The 16,543-nt window shown below is 32.0% G+C and overlaps 5 protein-coding genes across 7 annotated transcripts; 2 read left to right on the forward strand and 3 right to left on the reverse strand.

Annotated features, from left to right (window-relative positions):
• Positions 1-13: 13 nt before the first annotated feature.
• Positions 14-1,320, reverse strand: LOC136777599 (osteoclast-stimulating factor 1-like). Its single transcript, XM_066734027.1, has 5 exons — positions 1,111-1,320; positions 783-829; positions 599-716; positions 302-513; positions 14-244 (listed from the first exon to the last, which is right to left on the reverse strand). The coding sequence occupies exons 1-5, from the start codon at positions 1,160-1,162 to the stop codon at positions 14-16; spliced, it is 660 nt and encodes a 219-aa protein (XP_066590124.1). The 5' UTR covers positions 1,163-1,320.
• On the reverse strand, positions 1,223-2,775 carry Use1 (Vesicle transport protein Use1). The gene is made up of 5 exons (XM_066734025.1): positions 2,339-2,775; positions 2,223-2,272; positions 1,910-2,148; positions 1,496-1,822; positions 1,223-1,362 (listed from the first exon to the last, which is right to left on the reverse strand). Exons 1-5 carry the CDS (start codon positions 2,438-2,440, stop codon positions 1,322-1,324), a joined length of 759 nt encoding a protein of 252 aa, XP_066590122.1. The 5' UTR covers positions 2,441-2,775; the 3' UTR covers positions 1,223-1,321.
• Positions 2,776-2,816: 41 nt separating this feature from the next.
• Nhe1 (Na[+]/H[+] hydrogen exchanger 1) lies at positions 2,817-6,253 on the forward strand. The gene is made up of 5 exons (XM_066734011.1): positions 2,817-4,263; positions 4,334-4,503; positions 4,592-4,966; positions 5,058-5,389; positions 5,733-6,253. The coding sequence occupies exons 1-5, from the start codon at positions 2,985-2,987 to the stop codon at positions 5,755-5,757; spliced, it is 2,181 nt and encodes a 726-aa protein (XP_066590108.1). The 5' UTR covers positions 2,817-2,984; the 3' UTR covers positions 5,758-6,253.
• Positions 6,254-6,549: 296 nt separating this feature from the next.
• On the reverse strand, positions 6,550-14,223 carry LOC136777528 (SRSF protein kinase 3-like). 3 transcript variants are annotated; one of them, XM_066733883.1, is made up of 6 exons: positions 13,348-14,223; positions 12,828-13,041; positions 12,447-12,762; positions 11,786-12,364; positions 11,416-11,725; positions 6,550-11,312 (listed from the first exon to the last, which is right to left on the reverse strand). In XM_066733883.1, the coding sequence occupies exons 1-6, from the start codon at positions 13,569-13,571 to the stop codon at positions 11,024-11,026; spliced, it is 1,932 nt and encodes a 643-aa protein (XP_066589980.1). In that variant the 5' UTR covers positions 13,572-14,223; the 3' UTR covers positions 6,550-11,023. The 3 variants fall into 3 exon arrangements, with proteins under 3 accessions (XP_066589980.1, XP_066589979.1, XP_066589981.1); XM_066733884.1 differs by having other exon boundaries at positions 6,551-11,312; positions 11,416-11,710; XM_066733882.1 differs by having other exon boundaries at positions 11,416-12,364.
• Positions 14,224-14,634: 411 nt separating this feature from the next.
• On the forward strand, positions 14,635-16,474 carry LOC136777382 (ataxin-3-like). The gene is made up of 5 exons (XM_066733623.1): positions 14,635-14,901; positions 14,972-15,136; positions 15,220-15,356; positions 15,464-15,618; positions 15,680-16,474. The coding sequence occupies exons 1-5, from the start codon at positions 14,878-14,880 to the stop codon at positions 16,342-16,344; spliced, it is 1,146 nt and encodes a 381-aa protein (XP_066589720.1). The 5' UTR covers positions 14,635-14,877; the 3' UTR covers positions 16,345-16,474.
• The last annotated feature ends 69 nt before the right edge of the window (positions 16,475-16,543 follow it).

Consider the following 16,543-nt stretch of genomic DNA (forward strand, 5'->3'; position numbering starts at 1 on the left):
TCCTAAGGATTGCTTAATCACTTTCATCATTGTAATCCTCATCATTGTACGTACAGGTAATATTATATTTATGTTGATGAAGTTGAATAGTATTTTTTATTGACCTATCAGAAGATAATTCTTCTGCAGTCAAGCCATCATTATTCTTTAAGTATGAATTTGAGTTATTTTCTAATAAAAGCTCAACCATTTTTGCATGACCATGAGCTGCGGCTATGTGCAAAGGTGTATCCCCCATTTTATTCTATAAAAAAAATCCATATTTAATAAACAATAATATTTGTATTAATATGAACATTACCTGAGCATTAATTGCTGTGTTAGGCAAGCTTAGTAGCTCTTTTGCACATTCTGTATGTCCTGTTCTTGCAGACCAATATAAGGCTGTGTTACCCATAGAATCTAAACTAGTTCCTGATACACCTTGTCTTAAACATTCTTTTAAAAAACTAAGATTTCCTCTTCTTGCTGCCTCATGCAAAGGAAGTTCTACCTCTTGTGTTTGTTCTTCCACTAAAAATATGAATGCATTTAGAAAGAACTGTAGAATTTTTAGTAAAAGTTATTTGATTTTTAATGAAACAAAAACTTGTAGTACCATAATTTTTTGGTACAAGTCCATCTTTGTCGCCACATTTTGCTTTCCACCAATTAGGCTCAGTATCTACATCATATACATAAAGCAGGTCTCCCTCATCAAACGATAATTCATCAGACTATAAATATGAAATAATCCTAGTTTTGTATGATTAAAGTTGTAGCTATTACAGTTATAAACTTACATTTTTTGCTGTGTACTTGTATAAAGCTCTGACTACTTTGACTTTGCCTTAAAATTTAGAAATATTAATATTAGGTAAAGGTTAAATATATATAAAGCATATACAAAAATTGGTAAATTTATTAAAGTTTATTATATATTGTATGTTATATTAAAAAAATTAGAAACTAAAAATAGCCATACATTATGAAGCTGTAGAAGTCATTAAAACAAAAAACAATGTTTATTTTCAGATTTAATCTTACGTTAAATATAACCTTCAAATATGCCTCTCTTTCTCTATTACTAGGTGAAAAAAACTAGCTTATGTACTTAATTAAACAGTTCACCTGGTTTCCAAGTAGTTTTTGGTGGCATAGCTGGTTTTTCTGAAGAACTCATTGTTACAGTTGGTTACAGTATACAGTTATGCCAATAATAATAATCATCACTTCACTGACACATAAAGGTTCATCCACAAGAATGCAGAAAACCTTAGTATTATTACATTTGGCAAATGAGTTGTGTTAACAGATGATAAGCAACTGCCTGTATTTATATTTAGACCTTTTTTTTAGCAACTTTCATAAATAAAACCATATCTAAAAAGCAATAATCATCAAACTATTATTTTTATCATATTACAATTAGCATGTTTTAGATTTCTCTATAGTTCATTAAAAAACATCTAAACATTTGAAAAATCATTAAATTGACATTTAAATTTATACTTACTAAAAAATACTACAAGAACAAAGGCAATCATTAACCACAGCCAACATCTCCAATTAGATTTTGTATGTTCTTCTAACTTCAATGATTCTGATTTTAATTTATTAACATTAATATCTGATAATTTATCAGACTTTTCTAAAGAATTGATGTCTTTTTTAATAACTGCACTTGCAGCTAAAGCATGTTCTTTCATATTACTTGTCATCAATATCATATTTTCTGCTACTTTTTCTTGAATATTTCTATTATATGTTAGCAATGCTTGTACATCATCATTATGCGTGTCATTGGTTAATTTTCTTTGTCTTATTGCAGTGTTTGATATGTCTGTAAGTAAGAAAATTATGTAACTACTAAATACTATCATAAAATCTTATTAGAATCTACTGCTAAAATTTTTATTCTACTACCTACCTTTATCACAATTAAATAATTCATCTCGCAATTCTTTATTACATTTTGCTGTAGTTCTCTGATGAATTTGTGTTGCTATATTTGGAGCAATAGAACCATCACTATTAAGAAAACTCTTAGATAGCATTTGCGCTGCAATTACTTTTTCAACAGGATTTTTCAGTTTGGTGGTACTTAGAAAACCCTTCAAAAAATCTACTCTTTTAATGTACCCTGTCATTACATCTTTAGAAGGTTTGCTGTAAATAAAAATGTATCACTAATATTAATTAGTTATAGGCACAGAGTAAACAAATATATTTATTTTTATTACTTTGGTAAAGTCTGCAATTCTTTCAACATATCATCCAGAGCTAATACATACTGTAAAAAAAATAAAGTCAATATTGTTTAAAAATAATTTGAGTTACATTTTGTAAATTATTAAACCTTTTCTAGCTTCCAGTCTTTCTGCGGATCATCTTTTGCAATTAATTCGCATTTCGTAAGAAGTCTCCTAATATTGACTTCTAACCTACTCATTTCCCACATCTATAACAAATATTACTATCGTTTCATGAAAATATTAACTAAAATTACAGTCAATATTTCGCCTAAAAAATAAGTACATATACATATGTATACATATAACCAGATACGCGTGTTCCTGTGGTAAAAATGAATCAAAATAAACCGTTATTACTTATTATACATACAATTGCCAAATTGTTGAATAAATTAGATAGCAGTGTGTTCTTTCGAAAATTTATTCGGACATTGTATACATATGTATTTTTACTATTGCGTTTGATCGGTTTGATTGGTCAATGGCAGTCAATGGGTTGTGGCAATTTTTTGGCTTTCTGCTAGTTCTGCTAATGGAGTGATTGGAGTACCCACCCGGAGTGTCAGGTCAGTGGGGCCAACTAGAAGATGCGAGAAATTAACCAGGGGAGGTCACACACAACTACAAACCTCTATTTATCCCTGGTTCACAGTTCACACTATTACGGTCATCTGTTAACAATTTTTCGAAAAACCATACTAAGCAGACGTCACCAACATTACTTTTATTGTAATATGAGCTATTTCCAGCATGGATATGTGTCTGTTCTATTATAAGCTACAAAGAAAATGGATCATTTTATTTACTGTATTGTTAATTTGTGGAAAATTGAACAAATCAACAGCAATTGTGACAGAATCACTACCTAACCTACGAAATGGCACCAAAACAAATTCCGATTTGATCTTGACGTTAAAAAATAACACATCTTTATTATTAAATTCTACAAATGTGTCAAAAGAAACTTTACACTATACTGATTCAGATAAAGTTCAAGCTAATACAAATACTATAGAAATAAAAAAGATATCAACAAATTCACCACAACTGGAAATAAAAAGTGTGACAGCAAGTAAGGATGACACTGTTGAATCAGAAAGCAATAATGGAGATAAAAATGAAACATTACCATCAGATATTATTATTTCTACACAAAATTCTGATATCACAAATACAACTAATACTAGCACAACACCAATTGCTCCAGCTGAGCCAGTTTTGCCTGACAAAGGCTCAGCGGAAGAGGAGCACAATAGCTCTATGTCAATATTTTTTGTCCTTTGTGTTTTAGCATTAGGTATTTTATTGATACATTTAATGTTACAATTTAATTTTCAATATCTTCCTGAATCTGTGGTAATAGTATTTCTTGGAGCTGCCATAGGAATGTTTATAAATCTTATGTCTCATCAAAATATTGCAAATTGGAAAAAAGAAGAAGCCTTTTCTCCAACAGCATTCTTTCTCGTTCTACTACCTCCAATTATATTTGAATCTGGATATAATTTGCATAAAGGAAATTTCTTTCAAAACATTGGTAGCATAATGGTCTTTGCTATATTGGGAACTGCTATCTCTGCATTTGTAATTGGAGCTGGAATTTATCTTTTGGGACTAGCTCAAGTTGCTTACAAGCTTAGTTTTGTTGAAAGTTTTGCTTTTGGATCTTTAATATCAGCTGTTGATCCAGTAGCAACAGTTGCCATTTTTCATGCATTGGATGTGGATCCTGTTTTAAATATGTTGGTTTTTGGAGAGTCAATTTTGAATGATGCAATTTCTATTGTCCTAACTACTTCAGTATTAGAATCTAATAATGCAGCAACAACAAGTGAAGCAATTATACTTGGATTAAATAGATTTTGCTTGATGTTTTTTGCATCAGCGGGAATTGGAGTAGTTTTTGCATTAATTAGTGCATTACTTCTGAAACACGTTGACCTTAGAAAAAATCCTTCTCTTGAATTTGGAATTATGTTAGTTTTCACTTATGCTCCATATGTTTTAGCTGAAGGAATACAGCTATCTGGTAAATAGTAGCATTTCTGTAATGTGTTAAAATACAATTTATGTTAACCTAATATTTTTCAAAACTTCAGGTATAATGGCAATCTTATTTAATGGGATTGTAATGTCTCATTACACTCATTTTAATTTGTCAACAATAACACAAATAACTATGCAACAAACCATGAGGACTTTAGCTTTTATAGCAGAAACTTGTGTTTTTGCATATTTAGGCTTAGCTCTCTTCAGCTTTAGACATAGGGTAAGTAATATAGTATTAACTTAAAATACAATGATCATTGCTTTTTTTTTTAAACATTTGAATTAATGTGAAAAAAATTATTTAATAGGTTGAACCTGCATTAGTTGTATGGTCAATTATTCTATGTCTTATTGGTAGAGCAGCAAATATTTTTCCATTAGCTTTACTCGTTAATCGTTTTCGAGAGCATCAAATTACAAAAAAAATGATGTTTATCATGTGGTTCAGTGGCCTCCGTGGAGCAATATCTTATGCATTGTCACTTCATTTGGAATTCAGCGATGAGACTCGTCACGTAATTATTACCACAACGTTAATTATTGTGTTGTTTACAACGCTAATATTTGGCGGTTCGACTATGCCTTTGCTAAAATTTTTAAGAGCTGAAAAAAAGCAAAAGAATAAAAATAGTAAAAGAAAGAAAAAAGACAAAGAAATATCTCTTAGTAAGACTAGGGAATGGGTAAGTAAATTGTAATAATTATTGTCGTTATTATGGATTTATTTATGAGAAAAGATTTTTAATAAATATCTTCGGGTTTGGATTATTATAGGGTCAAACGATTGATTCGGAACATTTGTCGGAACTTACGGAAGAGGAAATGGAAGTTTCTTTCATCCAATCGCGCATACGTGGTTTTGCAAGGTGGGATTTGAAATTCTTTATTCCCTTCTTCACCAGAAGATTCACCCAAGAAGAATTAAAGGACTGTAAATCACAAATGACTGATTTAACTAATCAATGGTATCAAGCCATTAGAATAAGTCCAATAGAATCGGATGAGGAATCTACTACGGCATCTACCACGCAATTGAACCTTAACGTCTCAGGCAAAACGAGGAATAATCCTAATGGAAAGGAAAATATTAAACGTCCTAGTCACGGGTCTATATTGAGTATTTAATTAAATAATTTATATTTGTGGCACTTGTTTGCGCTGAACTATTGTGTCCTACTAATACTAGTTAGTAAAAGTGATGATGGTTTAACACGCTTAAGTTACAATTTATTGTAACTCTGTACACAGAATGCTTTTTTATTTTGTGGCTTTATACAGACAAACCTTATTAATTTTTATTTATTTATTATTTATAACAAAAAGCTTCGTGTAACGTTCATGATAATTGCTTTTGATAAAAAGCTTTATGATGATGGTGATGGGTAAAATCTGGTATCACCAGAAAATATACAAAGTTTTAACACACACCCCTTTTAAATCAATTTGCAGGGACGATGAAGAGTGGTCCGATTAATTTTCAGTTCTCACAATAACCTTGGATGGATGCGCATGAGTATAATTGAACAGGCAATTATCATACACTAATATTAAAACGCAATGTACAAACAATAGACTCCTGCATACTGTAAATAATTATTATAATGCGTATAATATTTTAACTACTGTCCATTAGAAAATGATTTCTTTTTTACCAAAGGCTGTAATATTTTACATAATTAATATACCGCTTTTATTATTTATCGTCGTGATAGTATTGTTGAATGTATTACTTGTGAAAAATATGCCAAAGTAAGAATTAATAACTATAATAATTAGCAAAGCACATTTTTTTCTATATTTATAAAAGCATGTGATAAAACTTTATTTTACTACACTCTTAAAAAAATAAAATTGTATAAGAGATATGTATAAATATTATAATAGTGTTATTAATATGTTATCGATTATTACGACAATCAAAAATGTATTATTTTTCAATATGTTGAAATATAGTTTCAATCATTTCAGGAATGAAAGTTTTAAGATACATATAATAATTATGTAGCATCAAAACCTCACACACCTCCTTTAATCTTATGTAGCTCATAATTTTCTTGATTTCCTCAAAGCATATGAAAAAGGTAGCTCCTCTGCAAATGGACTATTGTTGAGAATCTTTAACAGACGGTATTATCTCTCTCTCTCTCTCTCTCTTTCTCTCTATCACCTCTACAAATGTCAAATTAACTCCCTATCTAGTATCATAAGAAACTTGCATTAAAAACTAAAAGTCATTCCCAAAGACATAAGAAAAAAAATAATTTTCTCTTATAAAGTAAAAACAATAATGTTCAGTTTTATTGTAGCATGGAAACTATCTTAAAGAGGTTGACAAATAAAAAGTATTTTAAATCGAAAGATTAGCATTATAAATGGTTAAATAAAAAGAGGGTTTAGAAGGAAATGAAAATTCTATTTTCTTGTGAATTTATTTCATATTTTATATCATTCTGGGGAGCTGGATACATAGGACTATTAGTTTATTTCGTTCGCAAAATGGGGCACATAGTAGAGGCGGCGGCATCGTCTAAATATTAAGTCCAATCTGTATCGCTACTTTTCGTACAGTTTAACGTTTAATACTCTCTTCGCTTAACGAACTGGAGTACGATTTGCAATTATCCGGTATTCTCACATTTCTAAGCTCTTACCTACACAACACTTTTCCATAGCCTTTCTGGTAATCGTGCGATTACATTATTTCCGTTTTGTCATTTCCTATGATAGAGTAGGAGTAGTTCATTCAACCGCTGGAATGCTCATTGTACTCTTTTTTTATCACAACTGAGAAGGCAGGATACCAAAATGTATTTTCAAATAAGGATTTGGTTCGATCCTGCATTCCCAATCGAAGCTAGAGTACAATTATTTTTCAAATATTAGCATATTGTCTGTTTTGCTTCAAACGGATTTTGTGGTATCGCCTATCACGAACTATTAATTCCTTTGCAGATGAATCGACTTTAGTTCTTTTTTAATTTTAACAACAGGTATACCTTTATAACTGCATGCAATGATAAATGAATCTATGATCTATAGCCAGTAAGACTATGTACCAATCAGTAAGGTATTTAAATATTCACGCGTTTTTACAAAGTAGTGAAAGCGTATCGATTGAATTGCAATCTCCGGGTGCCAAAAATATTGCTTAGGCAACCGTTGGATAAAAAAGATTCGCTTTCAAAAACTTGGCGTGGGCATTGAAAATTTGCAAAAATCCTCAAGTTCATCTTCATCGTCATTATTAATCATCAAACACTATTTACAATGTTTAGTTGTGAACACTTGTTGCTATATGCACAATGCGACTTACATTAAAGCTTGGTGTTTGTATTAGTCCTTCTTATTTCTTTATGCAATTCTTAAAAATATCTTCGAATTGCTCCATCCGAATAATAATTCTCAGAACCCCTTTACAAGTGTACTCTACAATAGATACCAATAATTTTTCAGTTTCTCTTCAGCTTTGTATTATAAAAAGAATGTATTGCCTGAAAGCAGGTCGTTAAAAGACTGATTGTGTACAATAACAATAATTGGTATTTCGAGTTAAATTATAGTCTCACACAATTCTCTCTCTCTCTCTCTCTCTCTCTCTCTCTCTCTCTCGAGCAATTTGCCTACCGATTGGAACATGAATCCCTGGTGAATTTCGAGATTGGGTCCCTATATAAATGATTTTCTCCCTGAACAATTTACTGCTCGCGAACGATTTAATCGCTATGTGGCTCCTTATAACGGAACCCGTATGATTCTTATAAATAATCGGTCATATTTTTATGCATCGAAGGCTGAATAAACTTGGAATTTCATAGGCTATACATCAAGCTATACACATTTCTAATGCTGTTAATTTATCCTAACTAACCTAGCGCTAACTAAGCGATCACACCTATGTATATTAAATAATCTTCATAGTTGCTTCTCCATAATTATTTTATAATTTAATGTGCGAAGTGTGTGAAATTATTTGGCCTCTGAAATCCGTAAAGCTACAGCATCAATTGCCATTCGTGATCTTTCTTAATTGCCACGATCATTTTATCTATATCTTATTTGACTAGGACAAATCAGATCAAGATTAATCCACATGGGACACATCTGAAGCATTTAACAATAAGTAACAATAAATAATGAGTTAATAACTTCTTATCCTCCCGTTAATTAAAATTAGAGTATGCTTGCAAATGAACATAGACAAAAGCTTCCAATTCCAATAAAGACGCGTTGTCTTATTGGACAAAACGATAAACAATTGCTCACTTTCTGCACGGATTTCAACTACCAAATAGTTTGTAAAATATGATTATATTTATTTTAGTTTCATGATTCACTGTACAAATTTAACACGATAAACCGATAATATTAAAAAATTAAGAAGGGTTTATGGTTCACAGGGTACTGCGCGTTACCTCTGACAAATCACATTTCTTTGTTTTCCCGTATATAAACGTAACAAAGGTAAAAGAGCCTTGTAAGCAGCTAATTGTCGTCAAAAGTTAATAATAATAATGTCAATAAAATGAAATTGATCTTAAAAAAAGCTTAGATAAAACAATTCCTAAAAAAAGCGTCAAATGCACTAAAGACGATTAGAGCAATAAAAATGCATCTACTTAATACAATGCAACCGATAAATAAATTACTAATTCATACACGTGCCAATTAACATTGTACGAATAATTCACCGTGACAAATCGATTAACTTTTCCAAAATTTTACCGATACATTCACTTCACCTGTTCGGTTACTTACAGAAGACAAAAGACCATAAATAAAGAAACGTAACAATGAAAAAAAAGATACCTCTATACAAAGGAATGCACAAACTGCCTGGTAAATCGTATTTCTCTTTTACCTAAATATACGTTTACTAAATAAATAATAGAATATCTATATACTATGTCGATCACAACGCTCAAACACTTGTACACTGTTCTTACAGAAATTTTACTAACTGTAGATGGTTCTTGATATAAAATGGTTTTAATGTGGCATTAGGTTCAGCGAAACAGAGCATTCCTTTAGGAAGCATGAAATTATCGTTTTATCATTTAATTACAGTATTGTAAAATGTCCACTGAACGATCTGTTTCGCTCTTTCCTCACATGGAATAGAAGACAACAAACCGGCAGAGAGCTCATTATAGTCAGTCAATGCTCAAAACGCAAAACTTAATATCAAATTTCTTGACTCCCAAAAAATTACAATTACAAATACTCGATAATCCTCGGCTCCTTTTAGAGGAGAAACGTCTCGTTTCTTTTACATAGTTCTGTATCTGTTTAATCATAACAGCAGCAGAGACAAACCTAAAATATTGTAGTGCAAGCTGTATATTAAATTGGATCGCACTGCGAAATAAGACAATTCACTATCGGTTTTAATTGGTCTTAAAAAATTTACAACAAAATTAATGTCGTTTTATCGATGATCTTTATTTCTTCCTACCATTTATTTCTGTTAACTTTTGATTCATATCAATATATGGATAAGCCAATATTTCAGTAATGATATTCTTTCTTCAAAATCAAATTATTTTATCTTTTTCTTTCTTTCTTAAAAAAAAGTAACTAAAAATATTATTAAATAAGTATCTAATAAATATAAAACATTCGGGATCACTGAATTCTTGTTAATTTTTCATTTAATATTTACTCTAGAAATATTTCTAATTGTTCTTTTTAAGTACTTATATTAGACGTGATATAATATTGGTTGTTCCCCAAACAATGTCTTATTTCGAACTGTGTCCTTATGTTGGCTAAATATACCAAGAATCTGACGACCAACTCTAAATATACTTAATGTGCAATCTAAAAATTTATACAAATATTTACTTTTGTAAACACATAAGATTTCTTAAATCTGTATTTTGTAAGTATTTTTAATCGTTATTTACTTGCATACTTCGAGGTAGTTGGAAAGTTAACATGAAAGGAGCAGGGGAGAGAGGGAGAGAACCTGTAATTTCAGATTGCTAAATACTCAGTCCTTGTAAAAAATTAACGATATCTGAAACAAAACTCTTAACATTGTTGTAATATAAAATTTATTTTCATAACGGCTCTGCCCTTTATTAACATTTTCACTGGTCTATAAAATTACAGAACTTTTAAAGCAATCATATATACTAGAACAGTGAAAATGTCAATTTTTCTGTAGTATATGTTACGAGTAGGTCCCATGACTCTTGGGATACTTTACTTAATAAATTGAATAATGAACCAATAAGCATTAAATTTAATCTTTTTTTTTCATAAAAAAATTTCAGTGGTTACCGAGAGTGTTACATTTGGAAGCATAAGTTTTGTACGTTTATTATGTATACATGTATATATTAGATTTTTGGCTTTTACAGCCTTTGTCATTATAACTAATCTTTGGGTGCTATCTGCAAACCAAAAATAGTCATATGTAAATATCATATATATGTATGTATATATATACATATATAGGTCATTCATATCACCTTTAACAAGCTAGCTAAATGTCCATTACCATAAAATACATACAATAAATTAAAACAGTCACGTAAATTTTTTTAATTAGACTTTAACTTTCAACAATGGTTGAATTTTATACAGAAATAAAACAGGTATTGATATTAGTACGATGGTCGTGCTTGTTATTTTAAAGGATACTAGCTTCCTAATACACTCTCGGATTACGAATATGTTAGGGCGGTAGGAGCGGCAAGTGTAAAATTTTGAAATAAAACGATTAAAAAAAAATGTGATCACTTAATTTGCAACCATGGATGTTTCAAACACTCAGCTGCAGATGCCCGCATGCTCGGGTCAAACTCGAGCATTGGAGTTAGGAACTCGGCGAACTCGCGTGCTTCGCTAGGCGACCATTCGTATTTTTCTGTAAGCACCTCGTACAATCCCCAAGGTTTTAAACCTGTAATATGTTTTAATTCACCTTTCTTGTTAAAGAACTGTTTCGAGTTTTTCCCCGAAAGCGCGATGCGTCTTGGAATCTCACCAAGCAATTCAATAATGTGTGCTAAATGGTCTTCGTCCCTGAAATTTAATTATTTTATTTGAACTATTCTGACACTTTAAATTTTTACAAGTCTTTTTCTTAATAAGTTAAAAAAAAATATTGCATAAAAAGAGCTTTTACCTGCAATAATCTTTACCACTATGCGGTTCGAAAAGATAGTCTCCCGTAGCTAGTTCAAACGCCATGCACGCTGTTGACCATATATCAGCAGAAGTATCGTATCCAGATCCTAGCAGAACTTCCAAAGATCGATACTGACGCGTTTGGATGTCATCCGTGAACTTTTTGTGTACCCAGCAAGCATTACCAAGATCCGCAATTTTTACTTCGACGTCGCACTCAACGACAGCTGGATCTAGAGGATCCATCGATGCCCGTTTCAATTGTTTACTTTCTGGCGGATTAAGATTGCGACCTAAAATATTTCCAACTGAATAAAAGACAAATCGTGAATCGGCTATAAAAGCTTCATTTAAATTTTGTCTATTACCTTCGCTACATTCATCGGTGTCTTCAGGGTCGGGAAGTAATAATTCCTCACCGCAACTTTTTTCAGTATCGCACAATGTCGTATTGTCTATTTTTTCAGTATTAGTGGGTGATTGGTTTTCTACATTTTCACCACCAGCCAAATTATCAATACCATTTATATGAGTGGTAGGCAAGGCTGGATCTGAAATATCTGGAGACTCTTTACTCTCAGTATTGTCTTCTAAGCTTTCTGTATTCAATTCTTGATCTGGACTATTTGTTTCTAATTCCCCATTTTCTCGGGTGTTATTTGCTAATTTATTTTGTTCTTCAATTTCTTCAATTTGCTCCATTTGTTTTTTCAATAATTCATTCTGCCTTTTGGCTTTCTTCTTAAGTTTCTTTTTTTTATTTTTCGACATTTTCGAATTTGAAGTTGATTCTTGAAATTCTTTAGGAGCTGTCGATACAAGAGATACTGGCAGCTTCATGCCTGATGAATGCAATACTGTAGCTTGGGAAGCTAATTTTCTTATATAAATTTCATCTACACATATTAACACATTTTCAGGCTTGATATCAGTGTGAATAATTTTACCTGGAGAAAACATTTTTTTTTTTTTAATACTTAAATTGTACATAAAAACTATTACAAACAATGTATTGTTTAAAAATCTTACATTTATTGTGGAGGTAATCAAGGCCTTCCAAAACTTGTCTAATAATGCGTTTCACGTTGTTTCGTGGAATACCTCGATAATTTGATTTAATTATTAATTTCAAAAGATTGTGCCCAAGTACTTCGAATACCATACACACATGTAACCCATTTATTCCACTGATTTTGAAATCATTGAGCAGCTGGACGGTTTTATTGCGCTTTGGATCAGATGGATCTGTATCTCTCACATCTTTTAAAAGCTTAATCTCATCCAATGCAGTTTCAGTGAAGTGAGAAGCAGATTTTACCACTTTAAGGGCAACATATCTCTTATCCTGGGAAAGATAATTCAAATTAAATTTTGTGAAGAAATTGATGGCAGACTATTGAAAATTCTTACCTGTAAGTCCCAGCAAAGCCATACAGTTGAGAAATGACCCCAGCCTAGCTTACGAGTTACATGATATCGATTTAAGAAAAGATCTCCTATTTTCACAGGATGATAACCACCTTTGCAATAATCGCTACTATCCTCCTGCTCTTCTTCTTCACCGCTGTATACTTCATCATCATCCTCAATTGTTTCGTTGCTAGAACTATGGCATGGTTCTAACCTTAAATTTATAAATAAAATTTTTTAAATCTTTCATACGCAAAACCTGACTGAATTGTTTGCTTATTTGTTATTTTCATTTTTTATAAGAAAAAAATTTTTTATTTTGGTATAAGATGAAAACCATAAATAAGGTCTTAGGAGATTAAATATTTCTAATTTTTTATAAAATATAAATAAAGACGCGAATAAACTTAAAAGAAGATTCGTTGCGTATGAGGGTATGACAGAAAATTATGGTAATCGCAATTAACAGTACCGTTGATTAACAAGGTTAATAATAAAAAGATAATTAATAAATGCGAACCTGTTTCCATTATCGGAATACTGCTTTTGGGAGGATGAATCCTGGAAGCACCACGAATCCTGCTCAGGACGAGCAGCGGAAGGTGGCTTGGTGGAGCACTGAGCACCTGGTGTATCCGTTTCTCCCTGAGAATTGGTCTTTCCTTTGCGCTTGCTAGGCTTATGCCTCTTCTTCTTAGCTTGAATGGCCAGGACTCGTCTATTAACGTCTGTTTTTGCACTCATATTAACGTTTCTTGTTTCCTCTTTTCGGAGCTTGATGCGTTTTGGAACCGAGACCAATGACCCGTTGTCCGTTCTTTCGTATTCCAATTATCTTCCGTTTCTCCTTGCCAAAATATCGCTGGATCTACTTAATCCGTTGCTTCATCTGGCAAATAAAGTGAGCAATTCGGGTGAGTCCGGACTCCGGAGTCGAGGTCCACGGGCAACCGGGCAATTGGCAAATTGGTAAAGACCGCGAGAAGCCGCGCACTTCGGTTTGGTTGTTTGATTATGGCCGCCTACTAATTTTCTGCTCACCTTATTTTATCGAAAACCATTAGGTGCCGAAGAAAGGAAAAACTTTTAATGCCTCGAGAATAAATATAATATATGCTTTATTTTAAATAATTATATAGGAGTCGCGACCTGATGTATATTCCGAAGTAGTCGCTTTTTTAAACAAAGTCTATTAAGATTGATCAGGACAAGCAGGATTCAGCAGGACAGGAATACCTGCAGATTATTGTTAGATAGAACGTATATACGGACAAGTAGCAAATATCAAACTACGTAGCTGCTGCAGCCTGCACTGCACTGGGTAAAGGTGGATAGTAAACTCAGTAAAGTAGGTAAAGTCTGGAATCTCTGGATGGATACTCTGGATAGGCCTGGGTGTTCCTCTTGAGCGCGGTGGTGGTATCTGGTGGTATCACCTGATATTACAAAATAGTTATACATACATATGTATAACACACCGTATCAATGTGTAACCAATGCGTGAGCTCAACCGTACAGTTGCTTATAAATGCTGAGTAAAATGCACGATACGATTGGTCAATTTCAAAAAGCACTGTTTACTCAACCAATAATATCAAGCTCCTATATATACATATATACATATACTACAATTAAAGAAATCCAGCGAAAACGTCCAGCTGCCATCATAATTGATATAGTATGTGTGACATAGACTATATGTATTTTTTAAATGCGTGCGTACTGCTGCACAGTGCACAGTTTACTACACTTCACAGTGCACCACACTGCACACGGCGCACGCCGCGCCGCACACCCACTTGACCACTGGCTTTGATTTGGTAAATTTGGTTGGACTATTTGGACAACAGCAGAACAGCACAACACACTGCTAATTTGCGCACCATTACCGTTCATAATAATTCTTAGCCTATGCTTATAACCAAAAAATATTTTCGTGGATGACGTTTAATTGCCAGTCAACCTACTTGAGATATTGTTTTTTTGTTAATTGCCTAATGCTCTAGTGTTAAGTTTTAATTGACACAATTTAAGTAAATTTTAGGAAAAAATGGACAGTATATTTCATGAGAAGGTAAGAATTGCGACGATATTACTCATTTTAACGTCTGAAATAAGGCACTGACAGATATTTTCTTTTTCAGCAAGAAGGATATTTATGTGCTCAACATTGTTTAAATGCTCTCTTGCAAGGACCTTACTTTAATGCAGTAGATCTTGCTAATTTTGGCCATCAAATGGACGAAGAAGAAAGATTAAGAATGGCAGAGTCTGGAATTGATAGTGAGGAGTACCAACAATTTTTAGAGGTAAAATAATTCTTGAATATTATTATTCTATATAACAAACAGTATACCAATGTTAAATTATTATTATTATTCCTTATGTTTAGCAACCATCAGGTAATATGGATGATAGTGGATACTTTTCAGTTCAAGTTATTAGTAGTGCATTAAAAGTCTGGGGCTTAGAATTGATACTGTACAATAGCACAGAATCAGCATCTTTAATGGCACAAAATGATCCTTCGTAGGTTATTATTCTAAAACTCTCTACTTAAAGAAATTTAATTAGAGCATTTATTATATACTATATTTCTAGCAATAATAATTTATAAATTCTTTATTACATTCTAGCCAAATGAGGGCTTATATTTGCAACTATAAAGGACATTGGTTTACTATAAGAAAACTTGGAAATCAATGGTTTAATTTGAACTCTTTGCTTAATGGGCCACAATTAATATCAGATACTTATCTTGCAATGTACTTGGCACAATTACTACAAGAAGGTAATTTTACCAAATATTATCTGGATAAACAATGAAAATAACAATTTATAAAAATTTGCAGGATATTCAATTTTTATTGTAATTGGAACTCTACCACAGTGTGAAGCTGATGAAGTTTTAAGAAGTAATCCAGTTGTTGTTATGCAAAAATCAAAAGATGATAGCAAATTCGAAACAAAAATTCCATCAAAGGGTTACCGCTTAGGATCAAAGGCAGAAGATGAAGATAAAATTTTAAAAGCTGCTCTTGCATTAGGTGAAGTCAAAGTTCCACAATCCATTCTGCCTTCTACATCAAAAGGCAAGCCTTTGATTCTTGACAGAGCTCCTGCAACTGTTGTAAAAACATCAAAATCAGAAAGTATCCTACATGAAAGAATAATTCCTATTACAATTGAGGGACAGGATGATGAAGATGACGAAAATGAAGAACTCCAAAAGGCATTACAATTGAGTATGGAAGATGGCAATGAATGCCAAGAAGATATTGACAAATCCTTGAAATTAAGGCTGGACCTCCATACCAATAGTAATTCTGGAAGAGTAATAAATAAAGCTGAAAATTCAGATGAAGATGATGAATTGAAAAAGGCACTTCAGCTTAGCCTAGAATGTGTTACTGCACCTCCAACTCCAGATCCTGAGGATCTTCGTTGGCGAAGATTAACTTATTTGGGAGTTTATCCAAGATCAAATAATGAAACTTCCCCAAAGTTAAACTCTTAACAATAAGTTTTTGGTTTTCACCAATCACTTTACAACACTAAATTGTAAATTTTATTCAATAGGGATAAATGATGTCACTTTATATACTAATACTAAAACTTTAATTAAAATAAATGTCATTTAAGGTTTACCCACACAAATAATTTGTCTTTTACATTTTATACATTAAGCATAGCAGTATAAAGATATTTTATAAAAA

The sequence above is a fragment of the Prorops nasuta genome, unplaced genomic scaffold (genome assembly GCF_024137725.1).
Source record: "Prorops nasuta isolate Cenicafe-Biocafe unplaced genomic scaffold, Cenicafe_Pnas_1.2 PNAS00011, whole genome shotgun sequence".
Lineage (NCBI taxonomy): Eukaryota > Metazoa > Arthropoda > Insecta > Hymenoptera > Bethylidae > Prorops > Prorops nasuta.